Here is a 27157-nt window from a genome sequence, read left to right on the forward strand (position 1 = left end):
ATTTTTTTCTGCTTTTGGTTTACAAAATATGCAACAAAACAAAAACACACAGGTTTCCTCAATAGCACGGTTACGTACTTTCAGCAACAGATGGCGTAACGAGCGTGCTTTGCTCATTGCTTGCGATAGTCACATGCTCAAATGACGTACAGCAACACGTAGACTTCAGTCCTTCCCCACCAGAGGATTTCGTACGTTTTCTTGGCCATTACCATGCAAGAATATTTTCTTGTCAGCCAATAGTACAAGCTACGGACGTGCCATACATAGTGGTAAGAGAGCATGCAGGCTCGTCTACGTACGGCCCGTACGTAGTGGTAGTCAAGAGGTTAAAAATAGTAAATATACTGAACCACTTTCAATGGTTATAGTTTTCAAATGTCAATATCATCAGGAATCTACTCAGCCCTAATGTTAATACGTAAGTACTGTATTGTAACTGTATCAATCCACCAGATTTTTTCTTTTAAAATATTCATAGGTATATGTAGAAGATTATTCGAATACTAAAATTGCTGTCATTTATTAACATTATTCACTTCTGTACAATATTGGTGCAGAATTAATGATAACTGTGCATTATTTAAAACATATATATTTTTGAAAATATTCACTGGCATTTTGAGTTTCCTTTCAAAGCACTGAAAAGAAGCAGAAAAATATTTACACATACTAAGAGGCAATTATTCGATTGAATGAATTGGTGAATCATTGTAACTGATATCTACAGAGTGATTCAGATATCTGATACTATAGGTAAACTCCCATGATTATTGCAGATGGAAAGAAAAGTTCTTGAAAATATGAGGTTCTCAATCAAATGTGCTTGAGTTTTCAACATAGAATACCAGTAATTGTTACACTGTTACACTGATACAAGAATGAATGAGAACAAAAAATGCCTTGTTAACACATGCTTCGTCTTTATAAAGAGGGCATTCACGTTATCCCCAAAAGTGTAGCGTACTAGGTTAATGAAGAATTGATGATGATAATTAACGGCAAAGTAAAAGCATAAAATGTCCCCTTTAAGGATGAATCATGTGGCAACAAAGCATTTCCTATCATCATTGAGGCTTGTACCAACAGGGTGCCTACCAAAATAACAAATACAAAATTCTTGACCTTTTCATGACTTTTTCTTGCCCTTTCTTTCATTTTCTCTAGACCTTTTTTTTCCTTTTTCTTAACATTTATTTAAGGTATAGTTGGAAATTCAGAAAATAGATATTTTTATTCAATGAAAAACCACTACCACAAGGCCAGTTAAGATGAAAACTGAAGCTGTACTTTAATAAAGACTTAATTTTGGAAGGGGAATGGCCACATTACTTTATTTAATATATTTACAAAACTTTACACATACAATAATGTATGTATATGAAAATAAATGTCTGATGAAGGGAGCGTGTGTTCTCCTGAACGTCACAACGAAAAACTGTTTTCTTATGCTTGTAATAACCCTAAACTACAGGAAAATAATTCTACAATAATGTAAATACGGAGAAACTAGTACTCACTTTATCCACGAAACTCTTCCTTTTTTTTTCTTCTTCGCTCTATTAATTTCAGTGGCCACTGCCACCATCCTTGTTGGAACTTGCTGTACTGTTGCTTGGTGTGCGTCTTTTGTTTGTAGTTCGCTGGCTGCTGCTAGGTGCGCTGTTGTTAACTGTACGTCTGCGTCCATGTCATCTGCTACTTCCCAGCTTTAACTGTTGTAGTAGGGGAATCCAAGTGTGGTGTGCCTGTCCGCTATCGATGTTTAGCTTGTGCGGGAAGTGCATTATGGCATGTGTTTCCTTGATTTTGGTGTCTACGAGTGTGTGGGCAGTGTGTTTGACTTGTACGTTTTGAATTTTATGGCTATTGTATTTGATGTGCTTAACAAGACCATTAGTGGGTTGGGCTTTTTTTGCATCTGTTAGGTGCTGTTGAATTCTTTCATTTACCGATCTGTTGGACCTGCCAATGTAATATGCCTTGCACTCTTATCAAGGGCGAGAGGAAGTACTGTTTGTGTTTGTTCACATCAAATACAATAGCCATAAAATTCAAAAGGTACAAGTCAAACACACTGCCCACACACTCATAGACACCAAAATCAAGGAAACACATGCCATAATGCACTTCCCGCACCAACTACACATCGATAGTGGACAGGGATTCCCCTACTACAACAGTTAAAGCCGGGAAATGGCAGACAACACGGATGCAGACGTACAGTTAACAACAGCGCACCTAGAGGCAGCCAGAGAAGTACAAACAAAAGATGCACGCCAAGCAACAGTACAGCAAGTTTCAACAAGGATGGTGGCAGTGGCCACTGAAATTAATAGAACGAAGAAGGAAAAACAGTTTTGCGGATAAAGTGGGTACTAGTTTCTCCGTATTTATATACTATCGCATCTCTCTTTTCCCAATTATGATTACAATAATGTAGTTCTTAAGAAAGAAAGTGAACAAATCTTAACCACAAAAAAATGTAGATTTCCAATTATTCCATTTTATCAAATCCCAGTACAGCTATATAACAATGTAAATTCACTATACTTTTAAAAAAAATTGCAAAAAATCTTAACCACAAGCATAATTTCTTTACTTTCTCTCGACTTTCTTGACTGGTAGACACCCTGACCAACAGACTCAATGGTGTATTCTACGTTGAAAATTCAAGCACATTGGTTGAAAAAGACCCATTTCCAAAAACTTTCCCCTCTTTCAATTTTTCACTCTATGCACTAAAAACAGAGTTGCCTTATGGTGCTGGACATTTCAATCACTCTCTATATCTCACAAGCTACTTACTAATATAATAAATTCACTTAAGGCTCGGCTGGATCTTTGAGCAAGGCCAGCAAAGCCTTTTTCAAATTTCCTGTCCTTTCGAAAAACTGTAGCTATGTAAGCCTATTGAACTAATGTCAATATCTACAACAGCAATAAGCCAACCACATAGAGATTCACATGAATGCTCTACAAGGAATTCTAAGCACATGTACTTTTTCAGATTTTGGAATATCGTAGCAGGTTTTCGAAAGAAGTGGAAATTTCAAAAAGAGCTCAGCTGGCATCATAACTTTATGAGCCTTAATGTCTTCTTAAACCACATACTGGATGGAGAATGCTGTTGTCCAGGGATAAAGTTGAAAACCCAGCATAAAATAACACATTACAATTACAACATTTGCAAGTTTTCTCCCACATTCTCAAAGAACAAATGGAAGAAGAAGACAAGAGGGTCCAAGAAGCTGAAACAATTCAAAATCCTTGATAATGTGTGTGTGAAACCCAAGAAACATTACAATGCTATTTATGCTGTGTTCTTGCTTTTGTTCTTGGGCATCAAAAGTTAAGAAAATAATTTATAATACACAATAAGCACTGAGGCAGATTTAGAGAAACAAAACAAATAAATCATACCGGCACTTTTTCACTTTTGTAGTGATTTAAATTAGAATCCTTTGGAGGAGATTTTGTCTGTGGTGGTCCAGCACCATTCTGAACTTTCTGTGGAATTTTATGGTTCATGGAATCATCTCGAGGAGGTTCTATGGAGTGGGGTCCTTTTACAGTCATAATCCAGGGTTCATCCAAGTCACTGTCTGGTTTAGATTCCTCCCTGAAAAACACAAGAACATTATGCTGAACACAATGGATGGGAAAGACATACTCTACTAGTATTGCCAGATATAGGCATTTTCTATTAATGGCCTGCAAATTAGTGTAAAAATTCTGCCATGTTCAAGAACATGCAACCCCTCCTCAAATGCTTGAGGCAAAAATTTAGAAAAAGTGGGAGCAACATACATATAAGAATACATGTCTTCAAAAGTACAAAATAACAACTCAAATACTTGTATAACTAAGATTTTGTCAGTATTATGAAATATACATATGCTTTACTACCACTGATCATAATTTTGATTTATTCATTAATAATTCATTTCACATTTCATGCCTTTTAAACTGAAAATGCGATAATTTCACATTAGTATTCACTAATGTTTACAAGGAAATGTATTATTTATTGTGTCTACTTTTGTAACCTACTTACACACAAAGAAGCAAAATCAGCAATTCTTGCTGTAATGTTTTAAAGACGTATTCAATTAAATAGTCTAATAATAAAATTAAGAACTTACGAATCTGAATTTTCTGACTCTGTTTCACTCTCTTCATTCCGTTGTGATTTCCATTTCTTATACCTGTCTATTAAATCAATTAAATATGAATTTTTCTTGGCTTTTCTAATAAAAGGGAACTTGAGCAGTTCTTTTGCCGTAGGTCTCTGAAAAATTAAAAATTAAAATTAAACAAGTTAGGGTAAATCTTCTCAAAATAAGACAACTCTAAATATATTCATCTTCAATAGAGAATATGCATATTCTCCCATTACAGCCATGATCGGCTATTTTTCTTATTTACCTGGCAGAATTACATGGTGAAGTGGGGGGTAGTATGTTATGTTAACATCAGATGTGGTGGATGCTGAAAACCACGAGGGCTATTTTTTTTTCAACTTCATATGGTGCTGCCAGGTGGCTCATGAAGTGCTAGGAAGTGGGATGTCACGCAGCGTGATTGGCATCTCCTTGCCACTACCACCACCACTGCCAAGGCCAACGCTTCAGTTGAAGCTGAGCGACGGGCACGTAGAGATGTCTGCTACAATCGACGCTCCCACCAAGTGTGAGGTGCGTAGTGATACAATATCTACAGGCAGAGGGGTACAATCAATGCAGCAGCATACTGCGAGACATTGCACAGCCTACGCAGAGCCATCCAGAAGAAACGGAGAGGCATGCTGTCTTCAGGCATTGTCTTGCTTCATGACAAATGGCCGAACGCATTTCTTATCAACGATTCCACTGGGAAGTGTTGATCACCCTTCCTACAGCCCAGACCTAGAAGCGAGTGACTTCCATCTTTTGCCAGTGATGAACAAGTGGTTGGGAGGACGGCGCTTCCACACCATTGAGGAGCTTCGGGACACCGTGCAAACCTGGCTCAACAGACAGGCAGCACCTTTTTTTTTGCACAGGGTATTGGAAAGTTGGTGCATCGGTACGATAAATGTCTGACTCATCTTGGTGATTACGTTGTAAAGTAACTTTTATCAATAAACCAATTTTGCTATTCACTGTGGTTTTGATTTCATGCCCTATCGGAGGTTAAAACAAAATAGCCCTCGTACATCCCAGCACAAATTTAATAATTCTAAATAATGGATAGTATGGGAAAAAATGACAATTCCTGGAATCTGGAATGATGTTGCAATATTGTGTAAAAATGTCTAATGATTTGCATATTTATTGAGCTTGAATATTTAAAAGTTGCAACTCATTGTTTTAAAAGTGAGTGCATGCCATATTTTATCTTGTGAAGTGTGCGAGGGGACAAGCGTAATGATGGCACTAACATTATTTACAGTGCAGCAGTGTAACACACCCAGAAGCTACCAGACTTCTTACAGTATTAGAACTCTTTTAAGATCTTTTTCCGACACCCGACTAAAAAGTTGAAAATTTAACTTTGGAATCATTATGTTGTGCTTACAGAAAATACCTGATTTTTTCCCGCCATCTGGATCTATCCAAAAGTAGTTAAATAAGAGAACATTTTGTAAAATTACCAATGCATTAGAAATATATATATAGCATCATAATTTCTTCTCATTAAGCCTAGAAGAAATTTAAAGCTTTTATATTTATAAAGCCAATGTGCTTAGCCATTTCATGAAGCATTTTATTGAACAAATTCAGTTTATCTAGCATCCTAGACATTTTTCTGAATAGCAGACACTTTTCAATAGCACACTTTTGAAACATACTGCATCATAACAGATGTGTTAAGACTCTCAACATTTCTTATGGGGGAATGAAAATATTTCCTCTAACATTTTCACCAACATTGTTTTGGTATTTTTTTTGATCGACTAATTCTTCTTCAACCTATCTTCTTTTTGATCACGTGCTTTGTGCAATTTCCTTAAGTAACATGTTTCTAGTGTACTCAAAAAAATAATACTTCAATATGCAACCATGTAAAAATTCTAGCTTCTACCCAAAACCAGGCTGTGTACATTTCCCTTTTGTTTGGCTCATTGTGGTCCGTGAAGGAAACTGTGATCAACTTTTGAACATTCATTAATTCCAACAAAACATTAGAGTTAAAATAAAAAAATAATAATAATAATAAAAAACATGGATAAAAAAATAATAAATTATCATCAACTTGTGTTGTCAAATATTTTACTTGTGGTCAGACTTCATAATAACCCATGGCTCGACAGCCCTCGAAGGGCCTTGCCTATATCCTGACTGCCAGTCTCCCTCCATCTTGAGGTGAGGAGATTTTCAACCAGTAATGGGGTGACGTGTGGTCAGAACGTCGATCCCCAGCCGTTACACTACTCACTTGTAGCTCCCCAATTTCCTCATGACGATGGGTTGCCACCAGAGAGCTGCACATTGGTCAGAATCGCTTACTAGGCCTGCCTGTTTTGACCTGTCCAGCATCGAAAGCCCACAGGTATCTGGAAGGCCTTGCAAGACAAAGCTCCCTATCTTTAGTGAAAACTCATTCCGGTTTTACACAGTCTCCAGATACATGAGTCACACAGTCACCATTGCCAACTTTTAGATTCTAAACTGGTAAAAGGAGCACTTAAAATGTTCATCATTTTAGGCAGTAAGACAACTGAAATAATCTCAAATATGTTAAACTTTTTTAAAAAAAAATCAGAAATACAAACGAAGAATCTTTAAATATAACCTATATATTATTTAATCAGTTGTTCTTTGTTTCCTTATTACAAAAGTTTGTAGAATGAAAATGTCACAAACCATGGCATAAGTAGAAAATACTGAAGCACACACACACAAAATGTCTGTGCTTGATAGAGTGGGGGGAAGGAGGTGCGCTAAACCACAATCCTGTCAAGGGGCCCAACATATCCACCTACAAGCTCTTCGACACAATCGGTTTCAACATCAACAAATCTTAAAACAGCAGTCATTTGCCCCATAAGTATTAAATCTTTGGTGTAATCAATTGATACAGCTAATTTGACTTTGTTACACATTAATTGACCAGTTAATTTTGAATTTTAGGACTTAGATGATAATAATAATTGTGAATCTTATTTTGTTGTTACATCTTAATGTTCTTGTATTGTTTGTTTGTTTGAATTGGTATTTTAAGTCCACTTTATGCACAGTAAGGCTAATCTGGACTGGACCTACAGTTTAAAGTGGGATCCGAACCACTATGTACCTCCACCGGGTATCGAAGCCGGGACCACTTGATTACAAGGCTACGACGCTACCACTGTGCCATTGGGGAGGTCTTAATGTTCTTGTAATATTAAATATTTGACGCAGTGGGGTAACAAAATCCTAAAGTAGATGTCCGCAAGAAACAAATTTGGGTCCCTCAAGTACAGTTAGATTCTTCCAGGAAATTTATGTAATTATAGTAGAATATAGTTTATCTGCACGTCAATTATCGGCAACGTCAGTTATCTGCACACTCAAAAAAAAAAACAGGTACAGTACTGTAATTTAGGCACGTACTGTACGTATATTACGAGTGTTTTCTCATGTCTTTTGTTTTCTTGTACTGTATACGTATGTAGTACTGTGTACTGTATGTATAAAATAAACCTGTACTGTACATGGCTTTCTTTGTTAAATAAACACGTTTGATTATCCACAAAAATTGCTTTCCGCATAACTTTCGGTCCCAATTAATGCGTAAACTACATTCTACTGTACTTAGAATGGCTGGTTGTGGCTACACTTACATTAATAATTATACAAATTGATGCTCTACCTGTGAATTTTCACATATTACAACATATCTTTCTTTGCCATTTATGTATTCAAAAGAAGAAAGTACAAATACTTACTTATCCCCTCCCCTGCCCTCTTAACAGCTGGGTGGATAAAAAATAATGATTTTTATTTACAATTTTTGATATTTTTTATTTAAATCGATCTCTTTTTTTACTTTTTTAAAAACATGCTTAAAATTGCTTGCATGTTTTTTGGCACCGTACACATAAGACATATTTTTTTATATAGAAAGGCTTTTTCTGATAAACGGTCCTATAAAATATTTGAACAGTTTGATGAAAGCAAATAACAAATTACATGTAAATGTGTATTTCTCTGTTTCTGGAACTGAACATGATGAACCTAATATGAAAAGGTTTGTTGGGTGTGTTAATGAAACTATTATAATTTCAGTAACTTTTCTTAGTGAAAATAAAATATTCTCGATGTACTTTATAATTTAAACTTAAAATATTTCTAGTCTTTGTAGCCGAATTTTAGTGTTTTTAATGATAGCCAAATATCAGCTACCATATTTATTTACAGCTTAATGAAAATGACACTATTTACGGTTTAACAGGATTAGTATTTTGTACATTATTCTATATAAAAATGTGCTATTTTGCTTATAAAAATTATTGAATTTTAAATCATGGGAATTTTTTTTTTTCAGATGACATATTACATTTACTTTCGTATGAGTTTCACCTCATCAGTACATATATTTTGTTTCCTTTATTTCCATTCTTATAGCATAATAAACACCATTAAATGATTACGAGACTAATGTACTTTCACAAAAAGTGATTCTGATATCTACAAATTTCTTGTGTACATTATTCTGTAACTTTATTTTAATTGATTTCAATAAGTGATTTTTTAAAATAGAATTCCCCAATTTAAATCCACCTTGCTTAACAGAAAGCTGGCTTCTGGGCAGCGAATGACACTTTTACTTCACATCATCATTAGATCTTGCCCTTTCACGTTCAAAAGTGAGATTACTGAGTCCACTAAATTTGGGCTGAATCATACCATTCGACACTACCTTCCAGAAGTTTTCCTAAGTTTCAATTTTGAGAAAGATAGTTTTTTTTTCATGGTTGTTACTTGAAGAGTAGGAAACAAACAGAAGGCGGTACAGGATACAGAGAACACTGGAAGCTAGTGTAGAGCAGTCAAGAAGAAGAAACTTTGCCAAAGCACTTGATTTCAGATTTAAGCACATTTCTGAAACTTAGAACTTGATCAGGAAATTCGGAAGATAAATCATCTTTGTGCCCATTACAGATGGCAATAGCTGCATCTGAAGTTGTAGGAAGGACGGAAGAACTGCTAATATTATCCATGCCCTTCTTCAGTTTAAAACAACGGAAGCATTTAAATGTCCCATACTTTGCTCCGTGGCAGTTTGAGGTGCTCTATCATTAACACATTAAAATCGGGTAGGCTATGTACGTTAATGGTTATACAACCTCAAGGCTCCTGTACCTAGCAGAAATATAATGGCCGTTGGCAACACTGACAGTAGTGCTCACGTCTACCTGCAAGAACTACATCGAGTCTCACATGTCTTCTTAGGACCCGGGTAAAGATAAAAACCTGGCAGGCATCGAGACTGTGCACAGCTGTGACGTAAAGCTCGCTTGCGAGATGTCGAACACCTGGGCTTGACGTGAGTGTTGCATATTATTGTAGGCGCGCCTCCTTGCAGATTGTTTTTTTTTTCGGGTCTTGTGCAGGTCTCTGGTTGCCACCGGCCCTATACACAAACTGAGAACCCAGAGACTGCATCCAGGCAGACTCAAACCCATGCTGTCCCGCAGTCGGAGTCCAAAGCACAGCACCTTAGACCGCATGGCCACTGAGGAGGACGGCCAGACTTCATACTTTTCAAAATTCATACTAGTGTCAGTCTCTTTTGGATACTTGATCTAACATAAATCATTAAAATTATGTTCAGAACAATAGAGTACTTACATTTTCTGGGTCTTTGTTTAGGCAGGCCTCTACAAATTCCTTAAATTGTTTACTGTAATTTCCTGTGAGTTGTGGAGGATTATTTTTTGGAATAAGAAAGAGGACTCTCATTGGGTGAAGTTCTGAGTTGGGTGGTTCGCCTTTCGCTAATTCAATGGCCGTAATACCCAAGGACCAAATATCAGCCTGAAAAAAGGAAATTCACATTTTAGTGAATAACACACATTGAAATATATAAATCCTTCATGTACCTTAAACTACAATACACTATATTTATTTCAGTACCCATGCAATTTATTTGACTAGATGTGGATATGGACATGGAGCCAATAAGACTGTTCTTTTTTTCTCTTGTAGGATATTCCAGGTCAAGGTGCAGCTTATTAATAGGAGGAGATGGGTTACATTGTGTTGATTTGGATAACATATTGAGAAATATATTTGAAATTGGATTTGATTGTAATTCTGTTTTAGAAAAATATTTTGATTTTTTGGCCCTAGGGCATGCACACCGCTCGTCGCTCTCATTCGTGTAGGTGAGATAAGTCGTAACATAGTAGGCGTATTGCAAGGAAGGTTTGCTTAAATATCAAAATATTTCTATTAGATAGGATATTTATTTACATTAAATAGTTAGTCGTGCAACTAGATATATTTTGATAGGGGTTTAATTCCTGTCTAGTTTTATTTTAAATTAGAATTGTGTATGAAAAGGAATTTTATATTTTTTGGTTATATATTTTAGTAGATATAAATTGTTTTGTGATAGATTATTAGTACAGTATTGGAATTTATTAAGTATATGATAACTTATTTACGTGAACTGCATGTTACTCACTATATAATATAATCAATACTAAATTAGTATAAAATTGGACTTGCTTACGTGAGTGAGTATGAAGTTTCGGGGTACAACTGCCCCTTCTTCATGTTCTTATTTTCTCTAGGCACTAATCATTTTGCCACATCACAAAGTGTTAAAAAGGATTAGGTTAGAGGTTGGGTTAAGGAACACTTAACAGTATCCAGAATGATAGCCAGCATCTTTATGCATTATATAGGAAAGGTGGCCATAGAGCAAGTAGGAGATGATATCAAATTTTAAGGTCGAGACATTCTAATAATAGGAAAAAAGAAGGAAGGGTTAAATATGGTATTTGAAGGGTTAGGAAAGCAAGACGAACGGATCAAATTCACCAGGGAAAACCTTGTTGACGATAAGATTAATTTCTTAGATCTTAGCATCACCAAAACGGTTAAGAAAATAAGAACGGGGGTGTATCATACACAGTTAGCCGGGGACCTGTATATCAATAAAAAATCGGAACACCCAGGGAGGATTAAAACGAACGTATTCCTTAATTTCGTCATTAGGGCAGGAAGATTATGTAATGGAGAGGAGGAAAGAGAAAAGGAAGAAGAATGGATAATGGAAGTGGGAAGGAAAAATGGTTATCAACAGAGGGACAAACAGATAAGAATGAAGAAACAACGAGGGAGGAGGAAAAAGAAAAAAGTACGGAGAAAGTTAGTTATGTAGGGATTCCATACTTCAAAGGGGTATCGAAAAAATTGAGAAAACAGCAAGAGAATATATGGGATTAGGTGTGGGATGAAGGCCCCTCGGAATATAGAGAAACATTTTACCGAATATAAAAAGGGAAGAAAAGGAAACTCCGAGGAACCTAAAGGCATATATAGAATTAAATGTGAATGTGGCAAAAAGTATATTGGACAAACAGGAAGAAGCATGCTTATAAGATGGGGGGAACATGAGGACGACATTAGACAAGGAGTCCCCAAAACTGGATTATCCAAACATATAATCATAAGCGGACATAAAATCAATAAGAAAGAGGTTATTAGAAAAGAAGACAAAAAATTGAATAGAAACCTCTATGAAACCGAAAGCATTTGCACTGGGAGAAATATAGAACTAAACAGGGATGATGGTAATTTAGAAGAAGGATGGGTAAAACTTTTCAAAAAATGGGACAGAACAATGAAAAAAGATTGAAAGATAGGATTTCATGTTACTCCGGAAGTAGTCCGAGCAGCCGGGGTGGAACGAGAGTTCAAGTTGGAATGGTGACATATGGAGGGGAAAGTGGAACAGTGAAGGAGGGGAAATAACATTCACGACTTCTTGAACTGGAGTTGATCGCCAGTGCAACAGAACGTGTTTTACCGATTTTTAAGACCCCGGTTTTAAGAGGTCTCAAGGGAAATGGGGAACTTTTTTTAAAACTGGATTTTTAACTGTTGGTTTTTAGACAGGAATGTTGACAGTGATTATTTTAAGTGTCCCATAACCCAACCTCTCACCTAATCCTTTTTAATCTAGAGAAAATAAGAACCTGAAGAAGGGGGCAGTTGTACCTCGAAACGTTGTTTTCAAATCTTCATACTCACTCACGTAAGTCTAATTTTATACTATATTTTGTATTGATTATATTAAATATATGAAATATTAATTTTAATAAAATATGTTAATAATCGTACCTTTTGTATTAGGAAGGATTAAATCTTAATTTAATATTATTTTTTTCTTGAAAGGTGAGGAATTAATAAAGTTAATTGTAAGGTAAAAGTATTATATCTTTCTGTTGAAATTGTTATTTGTAATAAAATGTTATTCGATTTATCTTTTATCTAGTTATTAGAGAAATATATTTAATGTAGCTTTACATTTTAATATTTTTTATATTAATTTATATTATAATATTAGTGTTTAGTTATGACTTGGGGGATGTGCTTCTGGTTAATATATATTAATTATAACTTTATAATAAAATATTGTATTTATTGGTTTGGAGACTGCTAGTTTTTGTAATTTTGTTATAATTAATTAGTTTTTTATTAAGAATTTAGTTAAGTTTTATTTATTTACCTAATTATATATCTTAATTGGTTTTGTATAGAAATTATGATTCTATTAGTATATTTAATTAATTAATTAAAGGAATTAGGCAAAATTTTATATTTGCCTGTTTATCAAAAATATCCTTTCATGATTTTATATGAAGTATAACCTGCCCAATGACGTTTGTTTAATGGTGGTATTTTGACCATGCAAAGGTAGCATAATCATTAGTCTTTTAATTGGGGGCTAGTATGAATGGTTGGACAAGGAATAGACTGTCTCTGATTAATTATTATATAATTTTACTTTAAAGTGAAAAGACTTTATTTTTGTAAGGGGATGATAAGACCCGATAGATATTTATTTTGTTTTAATAATATTGTGACTGTGTTGTAACTGTATATATTATTAGGTAATATTTTGTTCGGGGTGATGGAAAGATAATAATTAACTCTTTTTTGTTAAATTTCAATAATTTTTGTTATTTGGATCCATTATAAGTGACTGAAAGAATAAGTTACCTTAGAGACAGCGTAATCTTTCTTGAGAGATCATATCGACAGGAGGGATTGCGACCTCAATATCATTTGGGTGTAGAATTTAAAATTTGATGGTCTGTTCGACATTTAATTTCTTACATGACCCGAGTTCAAACTGGCGTGAGCCAGGTTGGTTTCTCTCTCTTAATATTTTAAATGTTTTAGAACGAAAGGACAAAATGTTTATATTATATGATGGTTAATAATAATTACTATAATGGCAGAAAAGTGCATTGAATTTAGGATTCAAAAATGGAGTTAATATTTTCTTATGGCAAATAATATTAGATTTGTTTATTATAATTGTTTCTTTTATTATTTTAATTGTATGTATTTTGGTTCGAGTTGGTTTCTTTACTTTGCTTGAGCGTAGGGTTTTGATTTGATTTGTTGTTTTAAGTCCACTTTATGCACAGTAAGGCTAATTGGGACTGGACCTACAGTTTAAAGTGGGATCCGAACCACTTGTGCCTCCACCGGGTATCGAACCCGGGACCCCTTGATTACAAGGCAACGACGCTACCACTGCGCCATCGGGGAGGCTCAAGCGTAGGGTTTTAGGATATATTCAGATTCGAAGGTTATTTACTAGGGAACAAACATTGCCTACTTTAAGAAATTATTACCCTTCTTATACATCTCCAATTTTTAGATTATTTTCGTCTTTACTTGTTTGGGTTGTTTTTCCTTATCATACTTTAATGTTTAATTTTTGTTTAGGAGGGTTTTATTTTTTATTTTTATATGCTGTATAAGAATGGGGGTATATACAGTAATATTTGCCGGTTGGTCATCTAATTCTAATTATGCCTTACTTGGTGGTCTTTGGGTGATTGCTCAAACTATTTCTTATGAAGTTTAGTTTAGTTTTTATTTTATTGTCTTCTTATTTTTTTAATCGGGGGCTATAATTTACATTTGTTTAGTATTTTTCAATATCATCTGTGATTTATTTCTATTGCTTTTGCATTGGCTTTGGCTTGGTTAAGTTCTTGTTGGGGGTTAGGCGTAGAGCTGACAACTCTGCACTGTAAAAAAAAAAAAAAAAAAAAAAAAAAAAAGGTCAAGAAACAGCAATATAAGGCCTTTACCGGCCTGGGGCATTTCAGTGTACAGTTAATGAGATAGTTAAGTATAAATTAGATGTAGTAGCTGTCCAGGAAGTTAGGTGGCCAGGAGAAGGGAATTGTAAAACTAAAACTTATACTTTTTTCTATGGTGGTACTGAAAATCATAATTTTGGAACAGGCTTTTTCATAAATAATAGAATTATCTCGGCTCTTAAAACGGTAGAATTTATTAATGATAGGATATCATATGCAGTTTTACAGGGTAGGTGGTGTAAAATTATTTTAATAAACATACATGCACCAACGGAAGATAAAGATGATAATACTAAAGATGATTTTTATACAGAGTTAGAACAGGTCTTTGATAAATTTTCTCAGTATGATATGAAAATTCTGTTAGGTGACTGTAATGCACAGATTGGCAAAGAAGAGACATTTAAACCCACGATTGGTAAAGAAAGTCTTCATGAATTAAGTAATGATAATGGTATAAGATTGATTACTTTTGCAACCTCAAAGAATTTAATTGTGAAAAGTACCACTTTTAAACATAAAGATATCCATAAATATACCTGGTCTTCTCCAGATGGTAAAACTCATAATCAGATAGATCATATTCTCATTGACAAGAGAAGGCATACTAGTATAATTGACGTTCGTACACATAGAGGTGCTGACTGTGCCAGTGACCATTATTTAGTAATTGCTAAATTAAGAGAAAGACTCTCAGTGATAAATCATAAGCAACAAAATCTAAAAGTTCTAAAATTTGATACAGGAAAGTTTACTGATGAAAGAATTAAGAAAGATTACCAAATTAAACTGTCAAATAGATTTGATGTTTTGCAGGATTTAAATGATGATGAAAATATAAATGAAACAGACATAAATAAAAATTGGGAGCACATACGTAATGCAATAGAATCAGCAGCTAAAGAAAGTATAGGATACCATAAACCGAGAAAAAGTAAGCCATGGTTTGATAATGAATGTCATAATCTTAATAGAAATAAGAAATCAGGCTAGACTTAGGTGGTTAAATAACTCTGATGATACAAATCTAAACAATTATAATAGAATAAAGCGAGAAGTTAACCGCACATTTAGAAGTAAAAAAAGAGATTACTTGAAAAGCAAAATTAACGAAATTGAAACAAACAGCAAAAATAAAAGTATCAGAGATTTATATAAAGGTGTAAATGAGTTTAGAAAGGGGTGGCAACCTAAAGTAAACTTGATAAAAGATAAAGACGGTGATTTTCTAGCTGACCCAAGCCATATTCTAAATAGATGGAAGAACTACTTTAATGACCTTTTAAATGTTCATGTAAGAGATAAATCAGAAGTAAATGAAGTCCACACAGCAGAACCTTTAGTTCCGGAACCTAACTTGACTGAAGTTAAAGATGCTATTAAAAGGCTAAAGAATAACAAAGCACCTGGCATTGATTTAATACCAGCTGAGTTAATTAAATATGGAGGAAATTCATTAATATGTCAAATTCATAAATTAATTTGTTTAATATGGAATAAAGAAGAAATCCCTCAACAGTGGAAAGAATCTATAATTGTTCCTGTGTTTAAGAAAGGTGATAAAATGAACTGCAATAATTACCGTGGAATTTCTCTACTCTCAACAACATATAAAATATTATCTAATATTCTTTTAACAAGACTAACCCCATATGCTAATGAAATTATAGGTGATTATCAATGTGGATTTAAACGTAACAGATCAACTACAGATCAAATTTTTCACATCAGACAGACACTTGAAAAAAAGTGGGAATATAATCAAAATGTCCATCAGCTATTCATTGATTTCAAAAAAGCATATGATTCTGTCAAAAGAGATAAATTATATAATATATTAGTAGAGTTTGGAATACCTAAGAAGCTTGTTAGTATGATAAAAGTATGCACCAGTGAAACAGAAAGTAAAATTCGTGTGGGTATTAATATGTCTGACAAATTTACAATTCATGATGGGTTAAAACAAGGAGATGCATTATCTCCATTGCTCTTTAATTTTGCCTTGGAATATGCTGTTAGGAAGGTAAAAGAAACTAAAGAAGGACTAAAATTAAATGGTGTGACTCAGTTGTTAGCATATGCAGATGATGTAGACTTACTGGGGGATGATATAAATACAATTAAGAATAATGCTAAAATATTTTTCAAAACTGCTAAAGAGATAGGTTTGGAAGTTAACAAAGAGAAAACTAAATATATGCTTACAGGCCGAAACCAAGTGTTAGGTAATAATCAAAATCTAATTATTGATAACAACTCGTTTGAACCAGTTTCCAAATTCAAATATTTAGGAGTAATATTAACAAATGAAAATTATATTAAAGAGGAAATAAAAAGTAGGCTTAATTCAGGAAATGCATGTTACTTCTCTCTTCATAAACTTTTGTCTTCTCGTTTAATATCTAAGAAACTAAAAGTTAAAATATACAAAACAGTAATTTTGCCTGTAGTATTATATGGATGTGAAACTTGGTCCCTTACATTGAAAGAGGAACATAAATTGAGAGTATTTGAAAATAAGATCCTTAGGAAAATATTTGGACCTAAAAGGGATGAGGAGACAGGTGAGTGGAGAAGGTTACATAATTTAGAACTACATAATTTGTATTCATGTCCAGATATTATTAGAATAATTAAATCAAGAAGACTTAGGTGGGAAGGCCATGTGGCACGAATGGGAGAGGAAAGAGGAGTTCACAGGATTCTTGTTGGGAAACCTGATGGTAAGAGACCTGTAGGAAGGCCAAGACGAAGATGGAGGGACAACGTTGAGATGGACCTAAGGGAAATCGGTAGGGATGGAAAAGAGTATATAGATCTTGCTCAAGATAGGGAAAGATGGAAGGCCTGTGTTGCTGCAGCCATGAACCTTCGGGTTTAAGAAGGCTAGAGAGTTAGTTAGTTAGTTGGTTAAGTTCTTGTTTAGCTGACACAAATTGAACTAGTTTAGATTTTGCTGAGGGGGAGTCTGAGCTTGTTTCTGGGTATAATGTTGAATATAGTGCTGGGGGATTTGCTCTAATTTTTATCTCTGAATATATAGTCATAAAAGTTAATTGCAGATGGCAGCATGTTTGTCCATGCACTTCAGACACGCATTTGTTCTTCGATTTAAATACATGGGGCATTCAATGCTGGATGTGCTGTTCTAATATTAAATTATACATTTAATTTATATTTTAATGTCAGAAAACAATAGATTAATTAATCAGTGGTTTAACACTAAAAATATTTTAAAAAAATGTACCACCAAAAAAGGAAGATATCAGAACACAAAAACAATTTGCATAGTATTTGTGTACACAATTTTCACAATTTAGTTACTTTTTCGTGAAAGTTTGAGTTAAAAATACATAATAAATCATTACATAGTTTTGGTAGTGGTAACATCATCATACTGTAATCAAGGGGTTGCAGGTTTGACACCCAGTGGATGCACATACTCCTATGGATCCCACTATCAACTGTAGGTCCAGTCCCAATTAGCCTACCTGTCCACAAACTGGACATAAAACCAAATTTCAGACTCAAGCAACGAAGCTGATGAGGGAGTTGGCAGACGAAAATCCCCACAAAATGTACTGCAAAGGGAAATATTACAATTTTCAGGAATTGTTATAATAGTGCAAGCTGTGTTCCCATTACATCTTTCATACTCTTTACTTTCCCCCAATGCATAGTAGACACATTCATACAAAAGCTAATCAAAACTAAATACAAGGCACGCACAGAAAGACGTGAGTCTTGTTCGATTACTCTCAGGCCTAGAAACAACATGAAGTAAACCTTAAACACTAAAGCCTACATTTTACTACAAAGGAATGAAAAAGGCAAACAGGCACCCTAATCATTAGATAGAACACAATAGAGCGACTCAAAAATTTCCCATTTTTTTAAAACACACTTACCTTTGAGTCATAAGCTGACTGTTTTATTACTTCAGGTGCCATCCAAAATGGTGTCCCAACAAAAGTGTTCCGTTTACTGGTAGTGTTGGTAAGTTGTCCAGCTACACCAAAATCTGCTAGCTTTACATCACCCATCTCGCTCAACAAAACATTGGCAGCTGTGGATACACATGGAAAAACATAAATAATCAAATATATGGAAATGATGTTAATTCTTTGTAATTGTCTGTGTACCCCCCCCCCCCCCCTAGCACACAAAACTTTCTTTTCCTTTGGTGGGATTGGATTAAGGCATATTCTCCGAGAAAATACACTCTTTGAGAGTGACAGTAACCATGGAAAAGAAGGGGAAAAAAAACTACCAGAACTACCTTTGTGTTATTTGTTAATTAAAATTTGGAATGAGTGCGTCAGCACTTGAGGCTATTTGCAAAAACCATGCCTAAAGTTAAAACCAGGGTGGTAAATGTTCCTGAGAGATAAAAGTGCAACACTGTAAAGGGCCTGCACAAAATGACCACAAATATATTAAAAGAACATGGCAAATCAGAAAGGTATTTAAATACGGTGCCAGACTCCAGTTAAGTGTAAAAATTCAAAAAAACCTGCTCCAAGACTGTGGAGTCTTCTCCCAAAAATATCAGAACTATGTAACAAATCATTAGTTACCTTCTGCATGGAAATATATTTGGCAACTTACACCATTCCACTAATTTTTCATTTTTAGTACATTATGTTACCTAGACATATAACACATGTAAGTGTTTATTATTGTTAGGAGCCATATTAAGAGATAAATTCCTTATTGGATCCTTACATTTAAACTTCCAAAAATTGTTCAATTTGGCCTCTTTGTGCAATGATTTGACATGAGAATGACGAAACAGGAGGAAGCCTGCATTGGTGTAGATATTCCCACATTATGGACATTATAACCTACATTTAATTTATTAATATAATTAATACTACAGGGGTTGCGGGTTCGATACCTGGTGGAGGCACAAGTGGTTCGGATCCCACTTTAAACTGGAGGTCCAGTCCCAATTAGCCTTACTGTGCATAAAGTGGACTTAAATCAATCAATCAATAATACTAGGGGTCAGCCAATACTCATACCAATGTATTACTAACAGAAAATATCACTTGGAAATTTATTCACTGATACCAGTTTATATTTTTCCAGAGTCTGGGCATGTTGCAGGTTTCACAAAATGCCACACTACACTATCTCGGTGTCTAATTATCCTGCAAATTATGCAACTTCAAAAATTACATTTGTTTTGCAGTAGTAATGAGTGACAACACATATTTTGTCATTAATTAACAGCTACTTTAATATTTTCATGTAACACTTGAATATTTGAAAGCCAAATTTGTAAATTGATGCATATAATTGCAGTGTAATACTTACACTGTAATACTTACAAACTACTAATAATAATTATTTTGAATTTTGTTACAATTTTCAAGCATCAGTTTTGATAACAATGAGAATTAGGAAGAATATCAGCATTGGTATGAGTATCAGTTAGTTTAAAGTGGTATTGGTTCAACCATAATTAATTTGGCCTTTTAGCAAACAGTAACAAACAACTTAAAATATTCTTTATTTACCGATAATACATATTTGTACATACTGTCACTGGAGGGGCAAATTAAGCACACATGGATGAAAATTTAATGTAAATGCTGGGGATACTTCGGTCTGCGAGAGAATCTGGTGAATACCTCATCCATATTAATTCAACACATAGCTGCAGTGGTTAAAAGTCCGTAAAAGTGACCCTGTAGTCTAAGGTCTTCATGATGATAAACGTAATTAAAACATGAATGACACAAGAAAGTAGGTGGGTAAAGCTGAGGGAAGGAACTAGGTTAACTAAACATCTACTGAAGAAAGGGTGTAACATGGAAGATGCTACAACAAAAGTAGTTCAGGATGTAAAAGTATATTTTTCTTATTTTGTTGCTTTTCTGTGTTTTGGCTAATTACAAAATGAGGGTGAACGATGAACGGATGAAATTTTTGATGGTGAGGTCATGATTAAACCACTCACATACTTGGGCATGAATGAAGGGGTCTAAACTGACAGATGGTTATCTGCAAGAAGGAGACTATAACTATCAAAGTACACAGCAACAGTACACCAACAACAAAATAAACTTTTTCCCACCCTATTTCTAAATTAATGGTACGAAAAACCCACAATATAAATAAAGTTTGAGTAACTGAGAGGCTCGGGAGTAAAACATGATAACCCACACTCTGTTGAGAATATTGAATACAGTCTAAAGTTGCTGTACAATACTGAATGAAGTTCCTTCAGTAGCTGCTGTTAGCTAGAAACACACAGGATCCCATAAGCCACAATGCAATGGACAAACTTTCACTTTTCTCAGTTTAATATTTTTGTGGGTATCAAGTTTTACTCCCAAGCTGCTCAATTGTAAACCAAAGGTGAATTTTATAGATTTCAAGCCACCGAGTTTCAATCTGTTGAGAGATTCTATCTAGCACCCCCAGATTTATAAATAACTGCAGATAAAATATAATACTCTGCCACGGAAGTCGGCCATGCATGATTTTGATTCAGCTTCCAGTCATCTTGAACTGGAATGCTGAATTCTTTCAAGAACTTAAAATTGTTCGAAAACAGAAGAGAAAAAAGTTACGAGATCTTGTGAGCAAATTGCTGGAGGCCCATCATACTCTTGTTATGAGACATACTTCCTTCATTCATGCTGGACTTCTTCCCTTACAATCTGGGACACAAGGATGACAAGCAAAAGTCATTTTCACCACATATTTTCAACAATGGAGAAATGTTAGGGGTTTATATAATGCTTGTATATATTTAGAATACTGCTGAACAGTGAGTGAGTCAACACACTCAAGACCAAAGAAGGAAAATGCAAGAAAGAAACTGGATGTGTGCAAAGCAGTATATTTTTTATTATTATTATTATTATTATTATAGTGTAAGTATGATGAGCATTTTTTTGAATTGAGGTTATTTCATAAGCCGTGAATAATTGACAAAATCCAACTCAGCAGCTTGAAATCTACAACAACAACACTACTTTGTGACAGTTTTTTTTTTTCAAATTCTAATTTTGTTGTTAAAATGTAATCGTTAATAAAACACATTATTACCTTTAATATCCCTATGTAATTTCCTTTCACTGTGCAGATAGTCTAGGCCCTTAAGAACTTCCCTCAAAATTATGGCTATATGCATCTCTTCGAAACTTCCTGCCTTCATTAGATCTAGCGCTGAGCCGCCACCTAGGTATTCCATAATAATCCATAGTTTCGTGCCCTGAAATACACAAGACAACTGAACAAATTTCCTTTTGAGAGATTCAACACACACAGTACCTATTCATACACTTAAGTACATAATGGATATATCCATGACAATAAGATTACATGTGATCGCTCAACCTCAAAAACTAAATATAAACCTCAGTGTGTGTTTCAATAGGGTGTTTCTGAGCACCTGGCGGCGCCTTAGAGGAAATCAAAGAAAGACACAGAAACATACATTCTGGACATAATTAACTGAGGGAGCCTCAATGGTCAAGTTGGTATGCTGTCGGACTGCCACACGGGGGTGGATGATTTCAGGTGGAATCAGCATGATGCTGATCACATCACCTCCACAAATGGCCTTCACAGTATGTTGCAATGGGTAGAGGGTAACTCTACCTTTACTTAACTAAAATTGAAGGGAAATTAAGCACACACATATTTTGGAACAATGCTTAACATTAATAACATACCTTCTTTTTGTAGAAAAAAATATTGCTTCTTCTTTCTTAGCTTCAATAGAGAAGTCAAATATATTTGTAGTGTATTACAAAATCATAATGGCATTCTTTGTATTTGCTTCTTAAGCTTTTTTAAAGTACAAGAAATCACATTACACTGTACACTTTTCATGTAAAACGTGTTTGTGTCAACAATGCCATGTTATTAATTTAATTTTTTGGCCAGGAAAACAGTTACGCCACAGTGATTCAAAAGGTTGTACACAGAGGGAGGGTAAAATATAAAAAATTTACAATAAGACCTATGCACTAGGAAGAAGGCAAGGCATAAGATTAACAATAATACTTCAAACCTCTGTTGGTAGTACTGGAATGTAGCATGGGGGATTGTGATCTGCCAAAACATGGGGGTTCGCCAATAAAGAAAAAAACGTAAGGAGCATATTGAGGTCAAAATTCTAGAACAGTACTATTATCCTGATTTAGGTGGTATTTTATCAATTGAAGGGCTCGGGTGTATAACATGGTAAGTGACAAAATGCAGGTTTCAAGATATTGAAATTGACGTTTCAAAAAAATCTGATTTACAAATTAAAATAAATTTCTAAATTATTTACAGCAAATATGATTCACTTGTATGTTTACTATCATACAAACATGATATTTCATCAGTTATATTTTTTTTCGGTGGTGCTACATGAGATTTGTTTGAGAGTTGTTCAAGGAATTGTTGTAGTTACCATGCTTTACATGCAACGATATTATCAAAATGAGTGATCAGATACCACCTTATTCAAGCTAACTTGTCATGTCAGTTCAATAATAATATTTTGACATTAGACTTTTTACAGCAACCATAACAATTACTAACACAAAAATGAAAGCCTTTAATAATAATAATATTCAATAAACAATACCCTAAGCTAGTACTTGTAACAAGTTTTTGCTTTCCTATGTCTATGACTGAAATGAACAGCACTAGAAAAGTAGATTTTGTTTTATTATGTTATGTTAGCATTTAAAAAAATAAATTCTGAATGCTTGTGATTAAAAATAACTTCCTTATGGAGATCAATATTCGTAAAAAAATGTTTATATGAGTAGCTTTTCAGCTTCACATATCTACTTCACACACAGAGGCTCTATTTATTACCTCAGCATGCCAAGCAGAATGCGATTCACAAGCCTCTCTTGATACAAAGCTGTGTTACGTAGACTATCCAAATTGTATACAATGGCAATATTAGGTTTTTGTGATTCAACAAGTAATTTATACATAAAATAGAGATGGGCTCCTTTTTCCGAAAAATTGAATAGTGTATGAATTTTTTTTCCAAAAACAAAAAGCAAAAACATTTTTTTTTTATTTCAATAAAGCTATTTTTTTCAAAAAAACTATTTTCTTTTCGAAAAACGATTTTTTTCTTTCGAAAATCGAAAAACATGTTTTCGAAAAGGCCATCCCTATCTTCAAGATAACAATTACCAGCCCCCGTGGCAGAGTGGTTAGGAAATCACGCTATCACGCCAGGGGTCCAAGGTTTGAATCCCGGCCTGGGCATGTACGTTTTTGAGTACTTATTCATCAATTGTATCATATCATCACTCATCTCCATCTTCACAAATAAGCCAAAAGTGACGCAAGATGCGAAGTAAAATAGAACAAATCAATGAAGACACAATTATGACCTTGTAACTTTCTGTTGTATTTTTCTTTAACTTGACATGTTTGTAAAGAACGATTTCAAATGTACACAGGGATTAAGTTTTTAATAGTTTTCACTGATATTTAGCTCTTATGGATTAAAATAGTTATAATTTCGAACCAAGAAGAAGACATACTGTATTTGCAATATCAACAATAAAATAATTTGCTTTCATCAAAGTCTCACACATCATAAATACGAAAGTTAATTAAATTACAAATATGTTATTAGGTCCACCATAAAAATATTATAACTTTTAAAATGCGCATTACAGATTTATGAAAAATATTTTATAAAAAAACTAAACTGTTCCAAATAATTGACATGATTCAGATCAAATTACATATTCCTTAAGTGTAATACATTTTTGATGTTGCTTGTAAGGCATGGTATCTTAAAGCAGCCTTAAATGCACATACCAAATTAAAAATCAAACAAATTTCTATGTGACAACAGTTATTTATATCCAGTAGAAGAAAAGTATGGGCTTCTCTACTAGATCGCAGTTCATGTCCAGGTACGAGAGTAAAATTTAATTCTAAATTGCCATTATGAGCACTGCTGCATGTAAACAATGGTATCTACAGTAGATACAATGTTTTACATGAAATAGAATGTACGTGGCCATGCACAGTTTTAGTCACATTTTTGATTGGCAGCCTCTTCAATCTCCTCATTCTTAGTCGGTGGTACATATTCCGGGTCACTATGGGAATCATATACACTTTCTAACTCTTCTCATCTGTTACCTTAATACTCACGAACTTTCTGAGACACGTTGCAATTCAGTAACAGCCGTTTCACCACCATCTTTGCCACTTACCATACTTTACATGAAACAACTGGTAGATACCATAACTTTCAACATGTCTAGCTTTGTCATCTGTTGACGAAACGAAACACTTTGAGTACGATTCAACTTCATTTACGATGGACTACACGATGCACATTGTAACTCCAAGATGACCAAAATGTCACGTACCATGTTCTAAACGCGAGCCCTTCAATTTTTATAATGAAAACCCAACTTCAAATTAAAAACAGTTATGATTGTTAAAATCATGATTTCTTTGCACTTTACTGGTGCTGGCAAAGTGATTGATTCATCTGGTTTATTTTACTTTGCTTTTCTGACACTTGGCTAATCGCAAAGATGAGGATGAGTGATGAAATTGATTAAGGACATTCAACACAGAACGCCCATGCTCTGGCCTCGATTTTGAACCTGAGACCCCTGGCATCGTAACATGCTATGATAATCACTTCGCCATGGAGGTTGGTGCTGACAAATTGAAATTTGAGTTAATTGCAAAATGGAGTCTGTTTATTTTTGTTGGGATTTTTTATTTATTCTTTACAGACAAACTACCTAGCTTTATCTTAGTGCCCCTCCATGTATAGAAGCATCAGTAATATGGAAATGCTCCTTGGTACAGTATCTATCCGAGTTCTGCTGCAGTGTTCATCTGTCTCCGTAGTCACTGCTTTCACAGTCAGCCTACAGCAGTGTTCAGTGGCAAAAACCAAAAAGTAGCATCTGTGATTTTGTATGTTCTACTACTGACTATTACTGTGTATCTATGCGTACAGTTCCACCCATAGGTGGAGTTTTGTCCGTCCACTTGGGGGGCTAACTGAGTCTAGCATTATTCATGCTTTTATCTATTACGAAAAACATCACGGTAATTCTCCATGGGAAATATGTGATCCCACATAATCACTTCCAAAAGAAAAGGAATTGTGTTGATGTCGATTTGATTTGATTTTGTTTAATTTTTGTTATTTAGTGTCACTTTTCTGCCACTTTTGGCTAATCGCGACGATGAGCATGAGTGATGATACGATGAAATTGAATCCCCTACAAATCGCACCCTGGACCTACCTTCTGCTATATTCTGTGTCAAAACATAATTTGAACACTCTCCTTAAGTGTTAATGTCGCACACGAGTAATACATGAAATTGTTAATTCTCAGATGTAAAGTTTCATTATGAATTTCCTCATTTTTTGGGCAGTAACTCTTTCATGAATTATTTTGTGCATATGCCGTGCACATTTGGGGGTGGGGGCTTAGCTTCCCCTAGCTCCTAACTAGCTATGCCTATGTCAGTACCCCTGCAGTTCTGGGGAATGCCTGGCATGTTTGAGAGTTGAAGGATGGAGAAGCAATGCATTACTCGTATTGTACAAGACACTCTTGTCGTTAACTGTGGGATATGCAAGATCAAGAAAGTCTCCTACAACCTAAGCATTGAATATAGAGGTTGCCAGTTCAGACAACTTAATCAAGAAGTCCCGGGTTTGGCACCTCGTGGAGGCACATAGTGGTTCTGATCCCACTTTAAAGTGTAAGCCCAGTCCCAATTAGCTTTACTGTGCATAAAGTGGACTTAAAACACCAACTCAATCAATCAATCAAGTTCAGACAACTTTTGATATAATACAATATTAATTGTTACGTGCATGTAATCTTTGCCTAATTACATTTTTGCACAAATTACTATAAACAACATTGCTACATTACCCTCATGTAGTTGTTCCTCATCTTCACAGTGACTCCGAGTGTTTTAATTCAACCTCTCTATGTAAAACCAATAAGTTGCTGACCAAGGCAGTTTATTAAGATAAAAACACTTAACACGTAACGTTTCGACCCTGTATCAGGGTCTTCCTCAGACGAAGAACTAAACTAAGTGTTTTTATCTTAATAAACTGCCTTGGTCAGCAACTTATTGGTTTTAATATGGAAACAAGGCTTAATTATATTACTCTCTATGTACTACTTCATTTCTATTTGTGAACTACTATTAGAAACAGCAAAACATGAGCACATTCCAAAAGAATTTTATTTATGTTCATGACACAAACTTTGTTAAAATTCAACTATTACACTCCTAATCAGCGATTAATTTCAATGACTCATGCCACCATTAATGATGGGCTATTTACTTTGGTCCTGGGATACAGAATCAACCTCTCTCACTATATTACATTAGGACAAAACACCAGTGATAATAATGTCATGCAAGAGTCATCTTCAATATGTTATTAAAGCACCATTAAGCCTTGTTTCCATGATTATAAAAAAATAAATATGCTGACCAAGGCAGTAATTTATTTTATTAAAAACATAAACTAAACGTAACGTTTCAACCTTCTAGCAAGGTCTTTTGTACTTGATACAGAGTCTGAAGAAGATCTTGCTAGAAGGTTGAAACGTTACGTTTAGTTTGTTTTTAATAAAATTAATTACTGCCTTGGTCAGCATATTTATTTTTTCATGTTATTAAAGATTTGTAGAACTACCATAGTAATATAACTCTCAATATAAATCAAGGGGAAAACCGACAACTTTGGAAGCTAATTTTACAGAAAATAAAATAAACCTGCTAATAGAAGAACTGGAACATAAACGTGACTTTGGTGAACTAGCTTGAAATTTAATGCAC

The 27157-nt window shown here is 34.4% G+C and overlaps 1 protein-coding gene across 6 annotated transcripts in view; it reads right to left on the reverse strand.

Moving 5' to 3' along the window:
- Positions 1–27157, reverse strand: part of GckIII (Germinal centre kinase III) — a 144005-nt gene that overhangs the window by 10628 nt on the left and 106220 nt on the right. For all 6 annotated transcript variants that reach the window (XR_014441695.1, XM_083122650.1, XM_083122646.1 and 3 more), the window contains 5 exons: positions 21386–21551; positions 18232–18389; positions 9819–10004; positions 4146–4291; positions 3424–3622 (listed from right to left, as the gene is read on the reverse strand). Coding sequence is in view for 5 of the 6 variants with exons in the window: in XM_083122650.1 (XP_082978776.1) it covers positions 3424–3622; positions 4146–4291; positions 9819–10004; positions 18232–18389; positions 21386–21551 (855 nt within the window). In the remaining variant the exon portion in view is untranslated. The remainder of the gene's footprint in view (positions 1–3423; positions 3623–4145; positions 4292–9818; positions 10005–18231; positions 18390–21385; positions 21552–27157) is intronic.

Source organism: Lepisma saccharinum, chromosome 5 (assembly GCF_977018435.1).
Source record: "Lepisma saccharinum chromosome 5, izLepSacc3.1, whole genome shotgun sequence".
NCBI classification, from domain to species: domain Eukaryota; kingdom Metazoa; phylum Arthropoda; class Insecta; order Zygentoma; family Lepismatidae; genus Lepisma; species Lepisma saccharinum.